The following is a 24,516-nucleotide window of genomic DNA, read 5'->3' as shown; positions in this document are numbered from 1 at the left end:
ATCAGCTAAGAAAAACGAGTGGCCATCATTACTTTAAGAAATTAAGGTCAGTCCGACAAATTGGGAAAACTTTGAAAGTGTCCCCAAGTGCAGTGGCAAAAACCATCAAGCGCTACAAAGAAACTGGCTCACATGAGGACCGCCACAGGAAAGGAAGACCAAGATTCACCTCTGCTTCTGAGGATAAGTTTATTCGAGTCAGCAGCCTCAGAAATCGCAGGTTAACAGCAGCTCAGATTAGAGACCAGGTCAATGCCACACAAAGTTCTAGCAGCAGACACATCTCTACAACAACTGTTAAGAGGAGACTTTGTGCAGCAGGCCTTCATGGTAAAATCGCTGCTAGGAAACCACTACAAAGGACAGGCAACAAGCAGAAGAGACTTGTTTGGGCTAAAGAACACAAGGAATGGACATTAGACCAGTGGAAATCTGCGCTTTGGTCCAATGAGTTCAAATTTGAGATCTTTGGTTACAACCACCGTGTCTTTGTGCGATGCAGAAAAGGTTAACGGATGGACTCTACATGCCTGGTTCCCACCGTGAAGCATGGAGGAGGGGGTGTGATGGTGTGGGGGTGCTTTGCTGGTGACACTGTTGGGGACTTATTCAAAATTGAAGGCATACTGAACCAGCATGGCTACCACAGCATCTTGCAGCGGCATGCTATTCCATCCGGTTTGCGTTTAGTTGTACCATCATTTATTTTTCAACAGGACAATGACCCCAAACACACCTCCAGGCTGTGCAAGGGCTATTTGACCAAGAAGGAGAGTGATGGGTGCTACGCCAGATGACCTGGCCTCCACATTCACCAGACCTGAACTCAATCGAGATGGTTTGGGGTGAGCTGGACTGCAGAGTGAAGGTAAAAGGGCCAACAAGTGCTAAGCATCTCTGGGAACTCCTTCAAGATTGTTGGAAGACCATTCCTGGTGACTACCTCTTGAAGCTCATCAAGAGAATGCCAAATGTGTGCAAAGCAGTCATCAAAGCAAAAGGTGGCTACCTTGAAGAACCTAGAATATAAGACATAATTTAATATACATAATGGCGGACGATCAGCGTCTACAACGGTACATCCAGCAGCTGGAGGGTAGGTTGGCGGCTCTTGAGCGCACAAACTCGGCAGTGGATGTCACCGCAGTCGCTGTTCAGGCTTCTAGCGTAGCTGCAGCCAGCTTGTCCACTGCCACCCCTGCTCCGACATTATCCCCTCTCCCGCTACCTGACAAGTTTGCAGGTGACAGTAAGCTGTGTCGGGGATTCATGAGCCAGTGTTCCATTCATCTAGAGCTCCTGGCTGCACGTTTTCCCACGGAACTGGCTAAAGTGGGATTTCTTATATCCCTTCTGTCGGGCAGGGCGTTGGAGTGGGCGACGCCGCTGTGGGAGCGTGATGATCATGTGGTGCAGAGTGCTTCTCGCTTCTTGGACTCTCTGAAACAAGTCTTTATGGGACCTTGTGTCACCCATGATACGGCGCTCCAACTGCTGGCATTGACACCATGCTCATCCATGGTCAGTCAATTCGCCGTCCACTTCCAGACTTTGGTATCTGAGCTGGAGTGGCCGGATAAAGTCCTTATCCCAGTGTTCTGGAAGGGACTGGCTGACCATGTGAAGGACACCTTGGCCACCAGGGAGATTCCCGCCACACTGGAAGAGCTTATAACTATATCCACCTGCATCGACCTTCGTTTTAACGAACGAAGGTTGGAGCGAACCCAGTGTAGGCAGAGGTTCCGGTTGGCTCCTACATTTGCCAGGCCTCTGGAATCTCCTGTTCAGGCATCCGAGTCCCATGAGGCCATGGAGGTTTCTCGAATGGGACCTAAGTCCCGGGCCGCTCGTATACCCGTGGTCTGTAATGTCTGCCAGCAGTTAGGACATTATGCCAAGAAATATCCCCAGCGGTTGGGAAACGACCGCATCTAGTAACCGTAGGAGGTTCACTAGACACAGCGGCATTTTCCTCCAAACTGTCCTTTAAAGGGACAATCACTTTAGGCTCATCCACTCTTACAGTCGAGCTTTGTGTGGATACAGGGGCGGAGGGGAATTTTATGTCCTCTGCCTTTGCCCAACACCACGCAATACCCCTGGTAATGCTCACCATGCCGGTGACTGTACGAGTGTTGAATGGGTCGACACTGCCCTCACAAATAGCACACCGGACCATCCCATTTACGTTATCTATGTCTCCATCCCATCAGAAGATTATTTCTCTTCTTGTCATTCCCGAGGGAATAGACAAGATCCTGCTAGGGACACCCTGGTTACGATACCACTCCCCTGATATAGGGTGGTCCTCAGGGAGAATATTGGGATGGAGTGAATCATGTGAGGGCACATGTCTGAGGGAGTGCATTCAGGTTGCCACTACAGAGGTGCCCGCAGATCTTTCTTCTCTCCCCAAACGCTATTGGTCCTATGCGGACGTGTTCTTCAAGAGGGCTGCGGAGACCCTTCCGCCTCACCGCCCCTATGACTGTCCTATTGATCTCTTGCCTGGGGCACAGCCTCCCCAGGGTCATTCTACCCCCTGTCTCTCCTGGAGACGGAGGCAGTGACTCAATACATCCAGGAGAATTTAGCAAGAGGGTTCATTAGGAAGTCAGTATCACCTGCAGGGGTGGGGTTCTTCTTTGTGCAGAAGAACTACATCCATGCATAAACTACAGGGGTCTTAACGCCATCACCATTAAGAATAAGTACCCTTTGCCCCTGATATCTGAGCTCTTCGATAGGCTACGGGGAGCAAGGGTATTTACTAAACTAGATCTGCGGGTGCTTACAACCTGATTCGCATCCGTGAGTGGGATGAATGGAAGATGACTTTTAACACCAGGGATGGGCACTATGAATACCTGGTGATGCCCTTCGGGCCCTGTAATGCCCCAGCCAGTTTCCAAGACTTTGTGAACAATATCTTCCGAGATATGCTCTCCTCCTCAGTGGTAGTCTATCTGGATGATATTCTCATCTACTCTTCAGATTTGGATTCCCACCGGAGAGATGTTTGCAAAGTCTTTTACCTCCTACGGGCAAACTCCCTCTATGCCAATTTGGAGAAGTGTGTTTTAGCAGGAGGCCTTGCCTTTTTCTTGGCTATATCATCTCCGCCCAGGGATTGGCTATGGATCTTGCCACGCTACAGGCTGTGATGGACTGGCAGGAACCCCACTCTCTCAAAGGATGCAGCGCTTTATGGGGTTATCGCTAGTTCATTTCTCACTTCTCAACTTTGGTAGCTCCCTTGGTAGCCCTCACCAAGAAGGGAGCAAATCCCAAATTGTGATCGGAGGTCTCCAAGGCCTTCCTCTCTATTAAGACTCATTTTGCTAGCGCTCCCATCTTACATCGCCCCAATGTAGATAAACCATTTATAATGGAGGTGGATGCCTCATCCGTCAGTGCTGGAGCAGTCCTCTTCCAAAAGGATGCTCAAGGTCGGAAGCATCCTTGCTTCTTTTTCTCCAAGACCTTCACACCAGCGGAGAGGAATTATTCCATCGGAGACAGGGAGTTGCTAGCTATGAAGTTGGCCTTCTCGGAGAGGAGACACCTTCTGGAGGGGGATCGTTTTGCTTTCCAAGTGTATACTGACCACAAAAATTTGGTTTATTTGCAGACTGCCCAGCGGTTAAACTCTCGCCAGGCTAGATGGTCCTTGTTCTTCTCCAGTTTCCACTTCACCCTCCATTATCTCTCCGGGGAGAAGAACATCCATGCCAATGCTCTCTCCCGCTCCATAGTGTCTTCAGTAGAGGAGGAGGAGCCTCGGCTAAATGTCCCTTTAGAGAGCCTGAGGACCGTGGCCCCGGTTTCACTAGAGTCTGTGCCCCAAGGCAAGATTTTTACACCATCTAATTTGCAACCGGTGGTTTTCTCTTGGGCTCACTCGTGCAGGGTGGGTGGACATTTTGGGGCCAAGAGGACATCTGAGCTGCTGGCGAGGACGTACTGGTGGCCGCATATGGCCCGTGACGTCGGAGACTATATTCGGGCGTGTGTCTCCTGCACCAAGAATGTCTACTCAACAACAGCCAGCTGGGTTACTTTACCCCCTTCCGGTGGCGGACAGGCCCTGGGAGATGGTCGGGATGGACTTTGTGGTGGGCTTACCCAAGTCCCGTAGCTGTACCATTATTTGGGTAATCACCGACCATTTTTCCAAAATGGTGCACTTGGTGCCTCTTCCACGGCTACCTTCTGCATGGGCCTTTGCAGCGTTGTTTATTAAACACATTTTCCGCCTACACGGTATGCCAGACAAAATTGTCAGAAACCAGAGTCCCCAGTTTGCGTCTCAGTTCTGGAGAGAGCTTTGTCGTCTACTCAGCATCGAGCTGAATCTTTCTTCAGCATACCATCCCGAGACGAATGGGTTGGTGGAGAGGGCCAACCAGACCCTGGTCACATATCTGCGACATTTTATTTCAGCCAGGCAGGATGACTGGGCATCCTTGCTACCATGTACCGAGTTTGAGCTGAACAACGCCGTAGCCGACTCCACCGGGCAGACCCCATTCCTCCTTAACTATGGCCAGCATCCGCTGGTTCCTGTACCCATGCCCGTGTCTTCTGCCGACTCCATGGTGGCAGACTGGGCTGTGGAGGCACGTGACATTTGGGACTGCACTCAGGATGCCATCCGGGCCTCCAAGGAGAGAATGAGGGTCTCCGCCGATGCACATTGGTGCCCTGCTCCAACCTTTGCTCCTGGTGACTTAGTGTGGCTCTCCGCCCGTAATATCAGGCTGCGAGTTGAGTCCACTAAGTTTGCACCTCACTACTTGGGTCCCTTCAAGCTTCTGGAACAGGTTAACCCTGTGGTCTACCGTCTGGACCTTCCTCCACACTTAAGTATCACCGACACGTTTCATGTGTCACTTCTAAAGCCCGTTCACATGTCCCTGTTTTCTGAGTCATCTGCCGGGACATCGAGTTCATCTATGGATGATTATGAGGTGAACGCTATCATGGGGTGTAAGGTGGTACGTGGCAAAAAATTCTATTTGGTGGATTGAAAGGATTATGGCCCAGAGGACAGGTCCTGGGAGCCTGCTGAGCACATTCGGGCTCCGCAGCTTATTGATGCCTTTGAGCGTAGCAAAGTCCAAGGAGGGGGGGTAATGTTAGGTGTCGATTTCCTGCCACTGCAAAGTGGGAACCTCGAACCACCTCCGCTGCAGTCTCTCATTCTCCTCCAGCCGCAGTGGAGCCTGCTCGGCAGAGATGTCGGTCCCAGCGCCTGGCTCGGACAGATACTGCGCGTTTGGTTAGTGCTGGCCTTCCAGGTTCAGCCATTATAAGCAGTACTGTTCAGCGGCGAGCTGGCGCTCCTGTGATTGAGTCCTGCTTTTTTCCTTCTGAGCATGCCCAAGGGAAGACCTCTCATCTCTGTTTTGCACTGAGGAAAAGCTTCCGTCAGGTCACTCTGCCATAAAGACCCGACTGGTGGAGGGCTGCATTGATAGTTGACTTTGTGGAACTTTCTCCCATCTCCCTACTGCATCTCTGGATCTCAGTGTTAGGCGCTGGGATTCTCCTATTGCACGTGGATCCCAAGCCTTGTCTTCCTCTGCGGTCTCCCATTCTTCTTCGACCGCAGTGGAGTCTGCTCAGCAGAGACATTGGTCTCAGTGTCTGGCTGAGACTCGTGCTGTTCGTCTAGTTACTGCTGGTTCTCCAGTTACAGCTATAGTAACTAGCAATAGGCGTCAGCAAACAGACGTTCCTGGGTCTAAATCCAGAAATCACTCCACTGAACATGCTCGTGAGGTGACCTCTTATTGGTGGTCAGCTGTCAGCTGCTCAGGTCCTGTGCTGGCTCCGGATTGGCCCATGAGCAAGGTCATGTCTGATTGGCACAATCTATAAAAGGATCTTTGGCGCGCCCGTCAGTGCACTAAGATCATTTATGTTACGTGCCTGTGTGGAACACTATGGTAGTGTGGACTTGTTTGCGTGTGCTCAGGGCAGGCATTCAGCCATTAGAATTCAGGCACTTCCGGAGAGGAGTTTGTGTGAGTGCAAATGCTGTGACTGTGTCCATTACCTGTTCCCTTGCCCCAGAGAGGGTAGCGCTCACCTGTGAAGTAACAGGGGATTTCACATAGCGCCATTTCCACTAGCGTGGGATCTAGCTGCGCCATACTGTTTCTACCCCTCTGTGAAGCTAACAGAGCTGGGTAATTACTATCTGTTTCACACAGGGTGACATTTAACCCCGTGTGCTTTCAAGATCGCTCGCTGCATGCTTCCGCCATTGTTCACTAGCTGCGGTTTTACATCTCCATATGGTGGACCCTGGGTTGCGATCACACCTAATCTTTATTTATATTTAGTTCGATATGCCAACCCTTACACTCAGTCAGAGTGATCTTGGGGTCCTTATCTCTCTCTCACCAAGGCTCTTCTCCCACGATTGCTAAGTTTTGGCTGGACGGCCAGGTCTAGGAAGACTTCTGATGGTCCCAAACGTCTTCCATTTAAGGATTATGGAGGCCACTGTGCTCTTAGGAAACTTGAGTACTGCATAAATTCTTTTGTAACCTTGGTGAGATCTGTGCCTTCCACAATTCTGTCTCTGAGCTCCTTGGCCAGTTCCTTTGACCTCATGATTCTCATTTGGTCTGACATGCACTGTGAGCTGTGAGGTCTTATATAGACAGGTGTGCATCTTTCCAAATCAAATTCTATCAGTTTAATTAAACAGCTGGACTCCAATGAAGGAGTAGAACCATCTCAAGGAGGATCACAAGGAAATGAACTGCATGTGACTTAAATATGAGTGTCTGGGCAAAGCTTCTGAATACTTATGACCATGTAAAATTTCAGTTTTTCTTTTTTAATAAATTTGCAAAAATTCTACATTTCTGTTTTTTTTTCCAGTCAAGATGGGGCGGAGAGTGTTCATTACTGAGAAAAAAAATAACTTTATTTAAATTTACCAAATGCCTGCAATGAAACAAAGAGCGAAAAATTTTAAAGGGGTCTGAAAACTTTCTGTACCCACTGTAAGAGCTCCTTTACTACCCAATAATGTTATCAACAGTTGAGTGCATGTTATTAGCTCTTAATCCCATGAATCCCTTATTTCCAAAACATACGTAAACAGTGAAGTGTTAGAAGCACAAAACAGATTCCTTACCTATGCTGATGAGTAACAATCATACATCACTGTCCCAATCGGGGGTCACAATCTACACTCGCTATTAGTATTTTTTTTTAAAATGTGTGTTGAAACCCATGCAAACACGAGGAGAACTTACAGACTTCTTGCAGATGTTGTCCTTCATGGGATTTGACTGAAACAATTAAAAAATGTCTACTTTTCTGTGTACTAGGTCCATTACGTCTTAAAGAGATTTAACAGGTTGATATGTCTTTTTGAAGTGAGTTCTTTGATGTGTAATCAGAAGTAACTTTTGCTTAAAACACTTTCCACATAGAGTACATGAAAATGGATTCTACCCTGTGTGAATTCTCACATGTCTAACAAAAGTGTTTTTGTGAACAAAGCATTTCCCACATTGTGAACAAGAAAATGGCTTCTCCCCCGTGTGAGATTTTAGATGTTCAGTAAGCTGTGATTTCCGAATAAAACATTTCTCACATTCTGAACATGAAAATGGCTTCTCCCCGGTGTGAACTTTTTGATGGTTAAGAAGATTTGATTTGTTGCTAAAGCTTTTTCCACATTCTGGACATGAAAATGGTTTTCCTGTGTGAATTCTCTGGTGTACAATCACAGCTGACTTTTGGTTAAAACACTTCCCACATACGGTGCATGAAAATGGCTTCTCCCCTGTGTGAATTATTTGATGTCTAAGAAGATCTGATTTCTGGGCAAAACATTTCTCACATTCCGAACATGAAAATGGCTTCTCTCCTGTGTGAGTTCTTTGATGTTTAAAAAGATTTGATTTCTGGATAAAATGTTTTCCACATTCTGGACATGAAAACAGTTTTCTGGTGTGAGTTATCTGATGTACAGTTAGAATTGAATTTTGTTTAAAACACTTTCCACATATGGTACAAGAAAATGGCTTCTCCTCTCTGTGAGTTCGTACATGGTTATCAAGATATGATTTCCGGGTAAAACATTTCTTACATTCTGGACATGAATATGGCTTCTCGACTTTGTCAGCTCTTTGGTGCTGAACAACTCTCATGTGGCTTTCATTTTGTTCAACATTCTCTGGTGAATCAGCAGACAGGGCTTGTTTAAATGCATCAGATGACAGATCTTGGATGTAAAGGACTGAGGGTATATCTGGGACAACAGGATGGTCATCATACATGTTCTGTGTAACACCAGAATCACCTACCAAAAGAATAAAACCAATTTTGTAAATTTTGATCCATGTAAAATTAAAACCTGTTTTTCACTGGTAAATTCGGGCCCCTGACTGCAGGATCAGTTGCACTGCCCAGATAACGATGGTCTTAAGGTACCGTCACACTGAGCAACTTTTGAACGATAACGATAGCGATCCGTGACGTTGCAGCGTCCTGGATAGCGATCTCGTTGTGTTTGACACGCAGCAGCGATCAGGATCCTGCTGTGACATCGTTGGTCGGAGCTAGAAGGCCAGAACTTTATTTTGTCGTCAGGTCACCCGCTGTCATCTCTGGATCGGCGTGTGTGACGCCGATCCAGCGATGAGTCCCTGGGTAACCAGGGTAAACATCGGGTTACTAAGCGCAGGCCCGCGCTTAGTAACCCGATGTTTACCCTGGTTACCATTGTAAAAGTAAAAAAAAAAACACTACATACTCACATTCCGGTGTCTGTCACGTCCCTCGCCGTCAGCTTCCCGCACTGACTGTGAGCACCGGCCGTATAGCACAGCGGTGACATCACCGCTGTGCTCTGCTTTACGGCCAGTGCTCACACAGTCAGTGCGGGAAGCTGATGGCGAGGGACGTGACAGACACCTGAATGTGAGTATGTAGTGTTTTTTTTTTACTTTTACAATGGTAACGAGGGTAAACATCGGGTTACTAAGCGCGGCCCTGCGCTTAGTAACCCGATGTTTACCCTGGTTACCCGGGGACTTCGGCATCATTGGTCGCTGGAGAGCTGTCTGTGTGACAGCTCCCCAGCGACCACACAAGGACTTTCCAACGATCACGGCCAGGTCGTATCGCTGGTCGTGATCGTTGGAAAGTTGATCAGTGTGAAGGTACCTTTATTACCAAAACGACTCTTCTGCAATACAAATGTGAAATCACATAAACAATTAGTTAATAATAGTGATTATATCCAGAATCTCACACCCGGTACCACAAGAATAATATCCATTGCTACCTTACATAAGGTGACATTAGGGGAATAAGACTTTATGATGCCATAAAACGACTGTTTATAGACTCTCGTATAAGGAAGAAGGAGTCAGCAACAGAAATCTACAACCAAGCACCTTGTGATTAAGAAAAAATCTGTACATCTGTAAGAATGAAGCAATACCAGCAAGCAAAAAAGAAAAGGGCACACAGCAACAAGTGACAGCAAAAAGTACAGCCAAGAAGCAACGAAGAGTGGTGGTGGTGGGAGACTCACTACTGAGAGGCACCGAAGCAGCCATCTGCAGACCGGACATAACTGCAAGAGAAGTATGCTGCCTTCCAGGTGCGATGATCAAGGATGTGACCGATAGGATACCAAAGCTCTTCAGCTCCAAGGACGTCCACCCATTTCTTCTGATACATGTTGGCACCAATGACACGGCAAGGAAGGACCTACCGACAATCTGCAAGGACTTTGAAGAGTTGGGGAAGAAAGTAAAAGAACTGGATGCACAGGTAGTTTTTTCTTCTATCCTTCCAGTAGACGGGCATGGCACCAGGAGATGGAACAGGATCCTTGATGCAAACAACTGGCTAAGACGATGGTGCAGACAACAAGGATTTGGATTCCTGGACCACGGTGTGAATTACTGGTATGATGGACTCCTCGCCAGAGACGGACTACACCTCAACAAACCTGGGAAACACACATTCGCCAGAAGACTCGCTACACTCATCAGGAGGGCGTTAAACTAGAAGAAGAGGGGACGGGAAGAAAAACATTAGACTCGAACAAAGACGACCCAGGAAAACATACTCAGAAGGGAGGTAAGAACATTTCTAAAACAATCCACAGTGAGGAGATTGGAACAAAACAAAATCCTCTAAACTGCATGCTCGCAAACGCCAGAAGCCTGACAAACAAGATGGAAGAACTAGAAGCAGAAATATCTACAGGTAACTTTGACATAGTGGGAATAACCGAGACATGGTTAGATGAAAGCTATGACTGGGCAGTTAACTTACAGGGTTACAGTCTGTTTAGAAAGGATCGTAAAAATCGGAGAGGAGGAGGGGTTTGTCTCTATGTAAAGTCTTGTCTAAAGTCCACTTTAAGGGAGGATATTAGCGAAGGGAATGAGGATGTCGAGTCCATATGGGTTGAAATTCATGGAGGGAAAAATGGTAACAAAATTCTCATTGGGGTCTGTTACAAACCCCCAAATATAACAGAAACCATGGAAAGTCTACTTCTAAAGCAGATAGATGAAGCTGCAACCCATAATGAGGTCCTGGTTATGGGGGACTTTAACTACCCGGATATTAACTGGGAAACAGAAACCTGTGAAACCCATAAAGGCAACAGGTTTCTGCTAATAACCAAGAAAAATTATCTTTCACAATTGGTGCAGAATCCAACCAGAGGAGCAGCACTTTTAGACCTAATACTATCTAATAGACCTGACAGAATAACAAATCTGCAGGTGGTTGGGCATCTAGGAAACAGCGACCACAATATTGTACAGTTTCACCTGTCTTTCACTAGGGGGACTTGTCAGGGAGTCACAAAAACATTGAACTTTAGGAAGGCAAAGTTTGAACAGCTTAGAGATGCCCTTAATCTGGTAGACTGGGACAATATCCTCAGAAATGAGAATACAGATAATAAATGGGAAATGTTTAAGAACATCCTAAATAGGCAGTGTAAGCGGTTTATACCTTGTGGGAATAAAAGGACTAGAAATAGGAAAAACCCAATGTGGCTAAACAAAGAAGTAAGACAGGCAATTAACAGTAAAAAGAAAGCATTTGCACTACTAAAGCAGGATGGCACCATTGAAGCTCTAAAAAACTATAGGGAGAAAAATACTTTATCTAAAAAACTAATTAAAGCTGCCAAAAAGGAAACAGAGAAGCACATTGCTAAGGAGAGTAAAACTAATCCCAAACTGTTCTTCAACTATATCAATAGTAAAAGAATAAAAACTGAAAATGTAGGCCCCTTAAAAAATAGTGAGGAAAGAATGGTTGTAGATGACGAGGAAAAAGCTAACATATTAAACACCTTCTTCTCCACGATATTCACGGTGGAAAATGAAATGCTAGGTGAAATCCCAAGAAACAATGAAAACCCTATATTAAGGGTCACCAATCTAACCCAAGAAGAGGTGCGAAACCGGCTAAATAAGATTAAAATAGATAAATCTCCGGGTCCGGATGGCATACACCCACGAGTACTAAGAGAACTAAGTAATGTAATAGATAAACCATTATTTCTTATTTTTAGGGACTCTATAGCGACAGGGTCTGTTCCGCAGGACTGGCGCATAGCAAATGTGGTGCCAATATTCAAAAAGGGCTCTAAAAGTGAACCTGGAAATTATAGGCCAGTAAGTCTAACCTCTATTGTTGGTAAAATATTTGAAGGGTTTCTGAGGGATGTTATTCTGGATTATCTCAATGAGAATAACTGTTTAACTCCATATCAGCATGGGTTTATGAGAAATCGCTCCTGTCAAACCAATCTAATCAGTTTTTATGAAGAGGTAAGCTATAGACTGGACCACGGTGAGTCATTGGACGTGGTATATCTCGATTTTTCAAAAGCGTTTGATACCGTGCCGCACAAGAGGTTGGTACACAAAATGAGAATGCTTGGTCTGGGGGAAAATGTGTGTAAATGGGTTAGTAACTGGCTTAGTGATAGAAAGCAGAGGGTGGTTATAAATGGTATAGTCTCTAACTGGGTCGCTGTGGCCAGTGGGGTACCGCAGGGGTCAGTATTGGGACCTGTTCTCTTCAACATATTCATTAATGATCTGGTAGAAGGTTTACACAGTAAAATATCGATATTTGCAGATGATACAAAACTATGTAAAGCAGTTAATACAAGAGAAGATAGTATTCTGCTACAGATGGATCTGGATAAGTTGGAAACTTGGGCTGAAAGGTGGCAGATGAGGTTTAACAATGATAAATGTAAGGTTATACACATGGGAAGAAGGAATCAATATCACCATTACACACTGAACGGGAAACCACTGGGTAAATCTGACAGGGAGAAGGACTTGGGGATCCTAGTTAATGATAAACTTACCTGGAGCAGCCAGTGCCAGGCAGCAGCTGCCAAGGCAAACAGGATCATGGGGTGCATTAAAAGAGGTCTGGATACACATGATGAGAGCATTATACTGCCTCTGTACAAATCCCTAGTTAGACCGCACATGGAGTACTGTGTCCAGTTTTGGGCACCGGTGCTCAGGAAGGATATAATGGAACTAGAGAGAGTACAAAGGAGGGCAACAAAATTAATAAAGGGGATGGGAGAACTACAATACCCAGATAGATTAGCGAAATTAGGATTATTTAGTCTAGAAAAAAGACGACTGAGGGGCGATCTAATAACCATGTATAAGTATATAAGGGGACAATACAAATATCTCGCTGAGGATCTGTTTATACCAAGGAAGGTGACGGGCACAAGGGGGCATTCTTTGCGTCTGGAGGAGAGAAGGTTTTTCCACCAACATAGAAGAGGATTCTTTACTGTTAGGGCAGTGAGAATCTGGAATTGCTTGCCTGAGGAGGTGGTGATGGCGAACTCAGTCGAGGGGTTCAAGAGAGGCCTGGATGTCTTCCTGGAGCAGAACAATATTGTATCATACAATTATTAGGTTCTGTAGAAGGACGTAGATCTGGGTATTTATTATGATGGAATATAGGCTGAACTGGATGGACAAATGTCTTTTTTCGGCCTTACTAACTATGTTACTATGTTACTATGTTACATTTTTTCTCCTAGAAAATATTTAGAATGTAGAAATATTTATCCCTTTTCCAATTTTTTAAACTCGTATCCTGCACATTTCCCTGATGAAATTACTTTGGTGGAACAATCGTTCAAGAATTTCATGATTAAATTGTTGAGACCCACACATCCTATCAGGACACAATGGGCTATATCTACTAGATGATACTCATCTTCCATGTAACCATAAGGTTTGTTACATTATAATGACGATCTACAGTCTTTGACTCCTCTGAGTCCCTGCTGAGCAGCGTTAATGACACTCAGAGCAGTAATCTCCCATCCTCTCCTGTTATTTGGGTAGACGATGTCTCCATGTTCTGTATTCTGCCACACACTGACATGAGATTAATAGAAGCTGATTTGTTTCTTGGTCCCTAAATTTGGCAAATACCTTCATCTCATTAATACTGACAGCAAATAATAGGAAACAGAACTCTGCCTAGCTCACATGGGCAGAATTCATCTCCAGCTGTATTTTCATCTCCAGCTGTATTTACATCTATATGACTGCCCATCCTGCGTTATCACCTGCACCAGTGTCACAGATTCATTGATCTCCTTAGGATCTTTCTTGTACCATACTTTGACCCCTTAGCGTGATCTTTGGTGTATGATATTGGTGTTATAAGATTGGTTAGAAATTAATGAACACTGTGCTGTGATTGGCTGCTTAGGGCAGAGATTTTCTTAAGCCAGCTTTTAACCTCTTCACGACATGCTCGTACATGTACAGCGTATATCGGGTCTCCCTCTTTGATGTGGGCTCCTGTGGGCATCACTAATCAAGCCCACCAGTACCCATGTCACATGACTGCGGGTCGCCCATGAGTTGGCATGACAACCTAGGACCTGCAGGAGACCCCTGTTTTCATTGCTAGATTGCTATGAGCGCTGACTAGCAGTCGGCGCTCATAGCAAGTGATCATTTCTGCTACACAGAGAATGGCTGAAGGCCTATGTAAAGCACAAGTGGTCGGATGATCGCAGCTTCAAGTCTCCAATGGAGACTATTGAAGCAAGTGAAAAGTAAAAGAAAAATGTTTTTAAAAATATAAAAAAAAATATATAAAAGTTTAAATCGCCCCCCCATTCAAAATAAAAGTTAAAAAAACATACACATATTTGGTATCATCGCGTTCAGAATCGCCATGTCTATCAAAATTTAAAAATAATAAATCAGATCGGTAAATGGCGTAAAGAAAAAAAAAAGTAAAAACGCCAGAATGAAGTTTGTTTGGTCGCCACAACATTGCGTTAAAATGCAATAATTGGTGATCAAAACATCGTATCTGTACCAAAATGGTATCAATAAAAACGTCAGATCGCCACACAAAAAATAAGCCCTTACCCGACCCCAGATCCCGAAAATGAGATGCTACTTGTCTCGGAAAATGACCCAATTTTTTTATTTTAACAAACTTTGGATTTTTTTTCATCACTAAAATAAAAAAGAACCTAGACATGTTATATCTACGAACTCGTAATGACTTGGAAAATCAGTGGCAGGTCAGTTTAAGCATTTAGCGAACATGGTAAACAAAGAAATCTACAATTGTGAAATTGCATTTTTTTTTTGCAATTTCACCACAATTGGAATTTTTTTCCCGTTTTCAGGTACACTATATGGTAAAAACATTGGTGTTGTTCAAAAATACAACCCGTCCTGCAAAAAAACAAGCCCTCTCATGGCCATATTGACGGAAAAATTAAAAAGCTATGGCTCTGGGAAGAAGGGGAGCAAAAAACACACGCAAAAACAAGCTGTGGCGTGAAGGGTAAAGAGCGTAGTGGTGTCCATAGTATCCAAGCATAGCACATCTTTCATTTTACCTCAGCAGTATAAGAAATGAACGCTGCACTGTGATTGGTTGGTAGGGGAGGTAAAGACAGACTTATTTTTAGTCACAGTTGATAACGGGGAGTGTTATGTTTGCTAATGACAGGTGTTATGAAGGCAATCCAGAAACACAGTGTGCTTAGCGATCAGAGCGCACACAGTGATCTGACAAATACCCAAAAATACAAGAACGAGCTCTGAGACGTGGAAACTCTGTAGACTGCACACCTGATCCTATCCTAAACACAACTAAAAGCGGCTGTGGATTGCGCCTAACAACTACCTAGGCAACTCGGCACAGCCTAAGAAACTAGCTAGCCTGAAGATAGAAAAATAGGCCTGACTTGCCCCAGAGAAATTCCCCAAAGGAAAAGGCAGCCCCCCACATATAATGACTGTGAGTAAGATGAAAAGACAAAACGTAGGGATGAAATAGATTCAGCAAAGTGGGGCCCGATATTCTAGGACAGAGCGAGGACAGTAAAGCGAACTTTGCAGTCTACAAAAAACCCTAAAGCAAAACCACGCAAAGGGGGCAAAAAAAAAACCCACCGTGCCGAACTAACGGCACGGCGGTACACCCTTTGCGTCTCAGAGCTACCAGCAAAACAAAAGACAAGCTGGACAGAAAAAAAACAAAAAAAAAGCAAAAAGCACTTAGCTATACAGAGCAGCAGGTCACAGGAACAATCAGGAGAAGCTCAGATCCAACACTGAAACATTGACAAGGAGCAAGGATAGCAGCATCAGGCGGAGTTAAGTAATGAAGCAGTTAACGAGCTCACCAGAACACCTGAGGGAGGAAGCTCAGAAGCTGCAGTACCACTTGTGACCACAGGAGTGAATTCAGCCACAGAATTCACAACAGTACCCCCCCCTTGAGGAGGGGTCACCGAACCCTCACCAGAGCCCCCAGGCCGACCAGGATGAGCCGCATGAAAGGCACGAACAAGATCGGAAGCATGAACATCAGAGGCAAAAACCCAGGAATTATCTTCCTGAGCATAACCCTTCCATTTAACCAGATACTGGAGTTTCCGTCTAGAAACACGAGAATCCAAAATCTTCTCCACAATATACTCCAATTCCCCCTCCACCAAAACCGGGGCAGGAGGCTCAACAGATGGAACCATAGGTGCCACGTATCTCCGCAACAACGACCTATGGAATACATTATGTATGGAAAAGGAGTCTGGGAGGGTCAAACGAAAAGACACAGGATTGAGAACCTCAGAAATCCTATACGGACCAATAAAACGAGGTTTAAATTTAGGAGAGGAAACCTTCATAGGAATATGACGAGAAGATAACCAAACCAGATCCCCAACACGAAGTCGGGGACCCACACGGCGTCTGCGATTAGTGAAAAGTTGAGCTTTCTCCTGGGACAAGATCAAATTGTCCACTACCTGAGTCCAGATCTGCTGCAACCTATCCACCACAGAATCCACACCAGGACAGTCCGAAGACTCAACCTGTCCTGAAGAGAAACGAGGATGGAACCCAGAATTGCAAAAAAATGGAGAAACCAAGGTAGCCGAGCTGGCCCGATTATTAAGGGCGAACTCAGCCAACGGCAAAAAGGACACCCAATCATCCTGGTCTGCAGAAACAAAACATCTCAGATATGTTTCCAAGGTCTGATTGGTTCGTTCGGTCTGGCCATTAGTCTGAGGATGGAAAGCCGAGGAAAAGGATAGGTCAATGCCCATCCTACCACAAAAGGCTCGCCAAAACCTTGAAACAAACTGGGAACCTCTGTCAGAAACAATATTCTCAGGAATGCCATGCAACCGAACCACATGCTGAAAGAACAAAGGTACCAAATCAGAGGAGGAAGGCAATTTAGCCAAGGGCACCAGATGGACCATTTTAGAAAAGCGATCACAGACCACCCAAATGACTGACATCTTTTGAGAAACGGGAAGGTCAGAAATGAAATCCATCGAAATATGTGTCCAAGGCCTCTTTGGGACCGGCAAGGGCAAAAGCAACCCACTGGCACGAGAACAGCAGGGCTTAGCCCTAGCACAAATCCCACAGGACTGCACAAAAGTACGTACATCCCGTGACAGAGATGGCCACCAGAAGGATCTAGCCACTAACTCTCTGGTACCAAAGATTCCAGGATGACCAGCCAACACCGAACAATGAAGTTCAGAGATAAGTTTATTAGTCCACCTATCAGGGACGAACAGTTTCTCTGCTGGACAACGATCAGGTTTATTCGCCTGAAATTTTTGCAGCACCCGCCGCAAATCAGGGGAGATGGCAGACACAATGACTCCTTCCTTTAGGATACCCGCTGGCTCAGATAAACCCGGAGAGTCGGGCACAAAACTCCTAGACAGAGCATCCGCCTTCACATTTTTAGAGCCCGGAAGGTACGAAATCACAAAGTCGAAGTGGGCAAAAAATAACGACCAACGGGCCTGTCTAGGATTCAAGCGCTTGGCAGACTCGAGATAAGTCAAGTTCTTATGATCAGTCAATACCACCACGCGATGCTTAGCTCCTTCAAGCCAATGACGCCACTCCTCGAATGCCCACTTCATGGCCAGCAACTCTCGATTGCCCACATCATAATTACGCTCAGCGGGCGAAAACTTCCTGGAAAAGAAAGCACATGGTTTCATCACTGAGCAATCAGAACCTCTCTGTGACAAAACCGCCCCTGCTCCAATCTCAGAAGCATCAACCTCGACCTGGAACGGAAGAGAAACATCTGGCTGACACAACACAGGGGCAGAACAAAAACGACGCTTCAACTCCTGAAAAGCTTCCACAGCAGCAGAAGACCAATTAACCAAATCAGCACCCTTCTTGGTCAAATCGGTCAATGGTTTGGCAATGCTAGAAAAATTACAGATGAAGCGACGATAAAAATTAGCAAAGCCCAGGAACTTTTGCAGACTTTTCAGAGATGTCGGCTGAATCCAATCCTGGATGGCTTGGACCTTAACTGGATCCATCTCAATAGTAGAAGGGGTAAAGATGAACCCCAAAAATGAAACTTTCTGCACACCGAAGAGACACTTTGATCCCTTCACAAACAAAGAGTTAGCACGCAGGACCTGAAAAACCATTCTAACCTGCTTCACATGAGACTCCCAATCATCTGAGAAGATCAAAATGTCATCCAAGTAAACAATCAGGAATTTATCCAGATACTCACGGAAGATGTCATGCATAAAAGACTGAAACACAGATGGAGCATTGGCAAGTCCGAACGGCATCACTAGATACTCAAAATGACCCTCGGGCGTATTGAATGCAGTTTTCCATTCATCTCCTTGCCTGATTCTCACCAGATTATACGCACCACGAAGATCTATCTTAGTGAACCAACCATCCCCCTTAACCCGAGCAAACAAGTCAGATAACAATGGCAAGGGATACTGAAATTTAACAGTGATCTTATTAAGAAGGCGGTAATCAATACACGGTCTCAGCGAACCATCCTTCTTGGCTACAAAGAAGAACCCTGCTCCCAGTGGTGATGACGATGGGCGAATATGTCCCTTCTCCAGGGATTCCTTCACATAACTGCGCATAGCGGCGTGTTCGGGCACGGATAAATTAAATAATCGACCTTTAGGGAATTTACTACCAGGAATCAAATTGATAGCACAATCACAATCCCTATGCGGAGGTAGAGCATCGGACTTGGGCTCTTCAAATACATCCTGATAATCAGACAAGAACTCTGGGACCTCAGAAGGGGTGGATGACGAAATCGACAAAAATGGAACATCACCATGTACCCCCTGACAACCCCAGCTGGATACCGACATGGAATTCCAATCCAATACTGGATTATGGGTTTGTAGCCATGGCAACCCCAACACGACCACATCATGCAGATTATGCAACACCAGAAAGCGAATAACTTCCTGATGTGCAGGAGCCATGCACATGGTCAGCTGGGCCCAGTATTGAGGTTTATTCTTGGCCAAAGGTGTAGCATCAATTCCTCTCAATGGAATAGGACACCGCAAAGGCTCCAAGAAAAACCCACAACGTTTAGCATAATCCAAATCCATCAGATTCAGGGCAGCGCCCGAATCCACAAACGCCATGACAGAAAACGACGACAAAGAGCATATCAAGGTAATGGACAGAAGGAATTTGGACTGTACAGTACCAATGACGGCAGACCTAGCGGACCGCCTAGTGCGCTTAGGACAATCAGAAATAGCATGAGTGGAATCACCACAGTAGAAACACAGACCATTCAGACGTCTGTATTCCTGCCGTTCAACTCTAGTCATAGTCCTATCGCACTGCATAGGCTCAGGTTTAACCTCAGGCAGTACCGCCAAATGGTGCACAGATTTACGCTCGCGCAAGCGTCGACCGATCTGAATGGCCAAAGACAAAGACTCATTCAAACCAGCAGGCATAGGAAATCCCACCATGACATCCTTAAGAGCCTCAGAGAGACCCTTTCTGAACAAAGCTGCCAGCGCAGATTCATTCCACTGAGTGAGTACTGACCATTTCCTAAATTTCTGACAATATACTTCTATATCATCCTGACCCTGGCACAAAGCCAGCAAATTTTTCTCAGCCTGATCCACTGAATTAGGCTCATCGTACAGCAATCCGAGCGCCAGGAAAAACGCATCGACACTACTCAATGCAGGGTCTCCTGGCGCAAGAGAAAATGCCCAGTCTTGAGGGTCGCCGCGCAAAAAAGAAATAATAATCAAAACCTGTTGAATAGGATTACCAGAAGAATGAGGTTGCAAGGCCAGAAATAGCTTACAATTATTTTTGAAACTTAGAAACTTGGTTCTATCTCCAAAAAACAAATCAGGAATAGGAATTCTTGGTTCTAACATAGATTTCTGATCAATAGTATCTTGAATTTTTTGTACATTTATAACGAGATTATCCATTGAAGAGCACAGACCCTGAATATCCATGTCCACACCTGTGTCCAGAATCACCCAAATGTCTAGGGGAAAAAAAAAATGATGTCAGAACTTTTTCTTTCCCTCTATTGAGAATCATTAGTTAGGCTCCTTGTACTGTTATGTTTGCTAATGACAGGTGTTATGAAGGCAATCCAGAAACACAGTGTGCTTAGCGATCAGAGCGCACACAGTGATCTGACAAATACCCAAAAATACAAGAACGAGCTCTGAGACGTGGAAACTCTGTAGACTGCACACCTGATCCTATCCTAAACACAACTAAAAGCGGCTGTGGATTGCGCCTAACAACTACCTAGGCAACTCGGCACAGCCTAAGAAACTAGCTAGCCTGAAGATAGAAAAATAGGCCTGACTTGCCCCAGAGAAATTCCCCAAAGGAAAAGGCAGCCCCCCACATATAATGACTGTGAGTAAGATGAAAAGACAAAACGTAGGGATGAAATAGATTCAGCAAAGTGGGGCCCGATATTCTAGGACAGAGCGAGGATAGTAAAGCGAACTTTGCAGTCTACAAAAAACCCTAAAGCAAAACCACGCAAAGGGGGCAAAAAAAAAACCCACCGTGCCGAACTAACGGCACGGCGGTACACCCTTTGCGTCTCAGAGCTACCAGCAAAACAAAAGACAAGCTGGACAGAAAAAAAACAAAAAAAAAGCAAAAAGCACTTAGCTATACAGAGCAGCAGGTCACAGGAACAATCAGGAGAAGCTCAGATCCAACACTGAAACATTGACAAGGAGCAAGGATAGCAGCATGAGGCGGAGTTAAGTAATGAAGCAGTTAACGAGCTCACCAGAACACCTGAGGGAGGAAGCTCAGAAGCTGCAGTACCACTTGTGACCACAGGAGTGAATTCAGCCACAGAATTCACAACAGGGGAGATGGTGTCCATAGCAACCAATCAGGGCATAGCTTTCATTTTACCTCAGCAATATAACAACTGAAAATTGAACTGTGATTGGTTGCTATGGGAAGCAAAGGCAGATTTTCTTGTAGACAGAGTTGATAAGAGTGTGGCGGTGCTGCTTACCACGATTTCTCTCAGTATTTAGTGGTTGTGGTGAATTAAAGGGAACCTGTCACCCCGAAATTCGCGGGTGAGGTAAGCCCACCGGCATCAGGGGCTTATCTACAGCATTCTGTAATGCTGTAGATAAGCCCCCGATGTTACCTGAAAGAGGAGAAAAAGACGTTATATTATACTCACCCAGGGGCGGTCCCGCTGCTGGTCAGGTCGGTTGGGTGTCTCCGGTCCGCTGCGGCGCCTCCCATCTTCATTACAAGACGTCCTCTTCTGATCTTCAGCCACGGGTCCGGCGCAGGCGTACTTTGCTCTGCCCTGTTGAGGGCAGAGGATAGTACTGCAGTGCGCAGGCGCCGGGCCTCTGACCTTTCCGGCGCCTGCGCACTGCAGTACTATCCTCTGCCCTCAACAGGGCAGAGCAAAGTACGCCTGCGCCGGAGCCGTGGCTGAAGATCAGAAGAGGACGTCTTGTAATGAAGATGGGAGGCGCCGCAGCGGACCGGAGACACCCAACCGACCTGACCAGCAGCGGGACCGCCCCTGGGTGAGTATAATATAACGTCTTTTTCTCCTCTTTCAGGTAACATCGGGGGCTTATCTACAGCATTACAGAATGCTGTAGATAAGCCCCTGATGCCGGTGGGCTTACCTCACCCACGAATTTTGGGGTGACAGGTTCCCTTTAAGCTTCTGTTTCTAACAACGTGATCAAAATGGCTGCAAAGCGGTATTGCAATTCATTCACCTGACAACTTTTTCTAAATTTGCAGTTGTTTTGTAGTGAAGAAACCACGAAGGAACATGACTGACTAGGTTAGAAAAGTGTATTATGTGTACTTTGGTGTAAAACTAGGTGATCAGGACACGTCATGGGCTCCACATGTCGTGTGTTCTGTTTCTGTAGAAGAACTACAACAGAGGTCTAAAGGGAAGAAAGAGAGCTTTCGTATTGGCGTGCCTATGACCTGGAGGGAGAAGGAAAATAATATAAATGACTGTTACCTCTGTATATGCAACGTGGAGTGCACACACACTGATTACAAGCAAACAGGTCACGGGTGAGGATGTTACCTACAGTATATAGCCATTCACACCCATTTGTGTCAACTTCTGTGCATGTTATCAGGCCAAAATCACCAGGGTGTGTGAACTTTTGATCAGGGACATTTGGATGTTTTGGGTTGTCATTATGATGTAAAAAGAGAAAACACATTAGTGTAACGATAAATGGCTTCACCCGACCACTAACCATGAGTGGAGACAAAGTTTTGGTGTTATTTATATTCTCTGGAAAAAAAGGCCTAGAAAGCAAAAATTCTGCCGGGGTATGTAAACTTTTGAGCACAACGGAAGTTGTGGAAAGTTTAGTTGATCCCACTACAGTTCTCCTGCCACCACTCCACATTAGGCTTGGACTGATGAAGTAGTTTGTAAAAGAAGGAGAGACTTTTAAAGGGAACCTGTCACCCCGAAAATCGAAGATGAGCTAAGCCCACCGGCATCAGGGGCTTATCTACAGCATTCTGTAATGCATTCTGTAATGCTGTAGATAAGCCCCCGATGTATCCTGAAGGATGAGAAAAAGAGGTTACGGTAGATTATACTCACCTGGGGGGCGGTCCGATCCGATGGGCGTCGCAGTCCGGGGCCTCCTATCTTCATAGGATGACATCCTCTTCTTGTCTTCACGCTATGGCTCCGGCGCAGGCATACTTTGTCTGCCCTGTTGAGGGCCGAGCAAAGTACTGCAGTACTTAGCTCTGCCCTCAACAGGGCAGACAAAGTATGCCTGCGCCGGAGCCACAGCGTGAATACAAGAGAACGTCATCGTCAGAAGATGGGAGACCCCGGACTGCGATGCCTATCGGACCGGACCGCCCCCCAGGTGAGTATAGTCTAACCTCTTTTTCTCATCTTTCAGCATACATCGGGGGCTTATCTACAGCATTACAGAATGCATTACAGAATGCTGTAGATAAGCCCCTGATGCTGGTGGGCTTTTCTCATCTTCGATTTTGGGAGTGACAGGTTCCCTTTAAGTACCGGCGTACCAGATTTGAGGGACGGTCAAAAGCAAAACTGAAGGAAGGCTTTTTTGTGAGTCAGAATATTAGGAAACTAATGAAGGACGATATGTTCAAAACCAAAATGAAAGCTGTTGAGAAAAGGGCTTGGGAATCTTTTAAAGAATTCGTGAAGAAATTTCTTGGTAACAACAAATGTTCGAAATGTAAGTCCAATGTGAAGAACATGGTGAAACGATTCAAAGCCTTGGGTTGTCTGATGAATCTGAAGTAGTCTCATTTAGAATACATTCCTGAAACCTTGGTGGTGTTAGAGAAGAGCAAGGAGAAAGATTTTACAAGGAGATGGAGGGACGATACCAAGGTAGATGGAACGTGAACATGATGGGGGACTACTGCTGGATGCTTCACAGAGAAGATCCGCAGCCTTCTATAAGAGAAGAGGAACCAAGAGAAGCCAAATTAATGTTCAATATATAATTATTTAAATATAATATTGTGTAAATTTTGGGCTACAATAAAGGTTTTTCTTGTTTATCTTGTTTGAACGTAATTTCACGTGCGTTTTGCACAAAATCCATAAATCATGGTTAAAAATAGAAGTTTTTTTTTATTCAGAGCTAAGACAACATATTAATCAGTCTTTGGCTTTGAAAAGATTTTCCTAAACTCAAATTTTACATACCTGTTTATTTGTTTTATGAAGGATGAAGGGGTTATTATACTGCTGAATAACTGATAGTGTGAAGAGCATAAAAAAAATTGTGTTCTTGACTCAAAGGAATCTGTGACTTCTCTTCTTATTCCACGGTCACTACTCACCTAGGTGGTTATCTGTAGGGGTCTCCTCTTTACACCGCTGATCGCCCCGCACATTAGGGGTCTCCTCTTTACACCGCTGATCACCCCTCACATTAGGAGTCTCCTCTTTACACCGCTGATCGTCCCTCACATTAGGGGTCTCCTCTTTACACCGCTGATCGCCCCTCACATTAGGAGTCTCCTCTTTACACCGCTGATTGCCCCGCACATTAGGGGTCTCCTCTTTACACCGCTGATCGCCCCGCACATTAGGGGTCTCCTCTTTACACCGCTGATCACCCCTCACATTAGGAGTCTCCTCTTTACACTGCTGATCGTCCCTCACATTAGGGGTCTGTTCCTTACACTGCTGATCGCCCCTCACATTAGGGGTCTCCTCTTTACACCGTTGATTGCCCCTCACATTAGGGATCTCCTCTTTACACCGCTGATCACCCCTCACATTAGGAGTCTCCTCTTTAAACCGCTGATCACCCCTCACATTAGGAGTCTCCTCTTTACACTGCTGATCGTCCCTCACATTAGGGGTCTCCTCTTTACACCGCTGATTGCCCCTCACATTAGGGTTCTCCTCTTTACACCGTTGATTGCCCCTCACATTAGGGATCTCCTCTTTACACCGCTGATCTCTCCTCACATTAGGGGTCCCCTCTTTACACCGCTGATCGCCCCTCACATTTCTCTCTGGACCATTAATATTGTTCAGATATTCATCCGGATCCAAAAGCTGCAAAACAAATATTGTAAAAGTCACGGA

The 24,516-nt window shown here is 45.5% G+C and overlaps 2 protein-coding genes across 2 annotated transcripts in view; both read right to left on the bottom strand.

Annotated features, from left to right (window-relative positions):
* The window catches only part of LOC138658905 (oocyte zinc finger protein XlCOF6-like), a 110,887-nt gene that overhangs the window by 70,507 nt on the left and 15,864 nt on the right, over positions 1-24,516 (bottom strand). The gene's annotated exons all lie outside the window — the stretch shown is intronic.
* Positions 7,334-24,516, bottom strand: part of LOC138658941 (oocyte zinc finger protein XlCOF7.1-like) — a 36,790-nt gene continuing 19,607 nt past the window's right edge. The window contains exons 6-7 of the mRNA XM_069745872.1: positions 23,760-24,486; positions 7,334-8,335 (exon numbers count right to left, since the gene is read on the bottom strand). Coding sequence (XP_069601973.1) covers positions 7,479-8,335; positions 23,760-24,486 — 1,584 coding nt within the window. The 3' untranslated portion in view covers positions 7,334-7,478. The remainder of the gene's footprint in view (positions 8,336-23,759; positions 24,487-24,516) is intronic.

Source organism: Ranitomeya imitator, chromosome 1 (genome assembly GCF_032444005.1).
Source record: "Ranitomeya imitator isolate aRanImi1 chromosome 1, aRanImi1.pri, whole genome shotgun sequence".
NCBI classification, from domain to species: Eukaryota; Metazoa; Chordata; class Amphibia; order Anura; family Dendrobatidae; genus Ranitomeya; species Ranitomeya imitator.
This window is presented reverse-complemented; position numbering and strand designations above follow the sequence as displayed.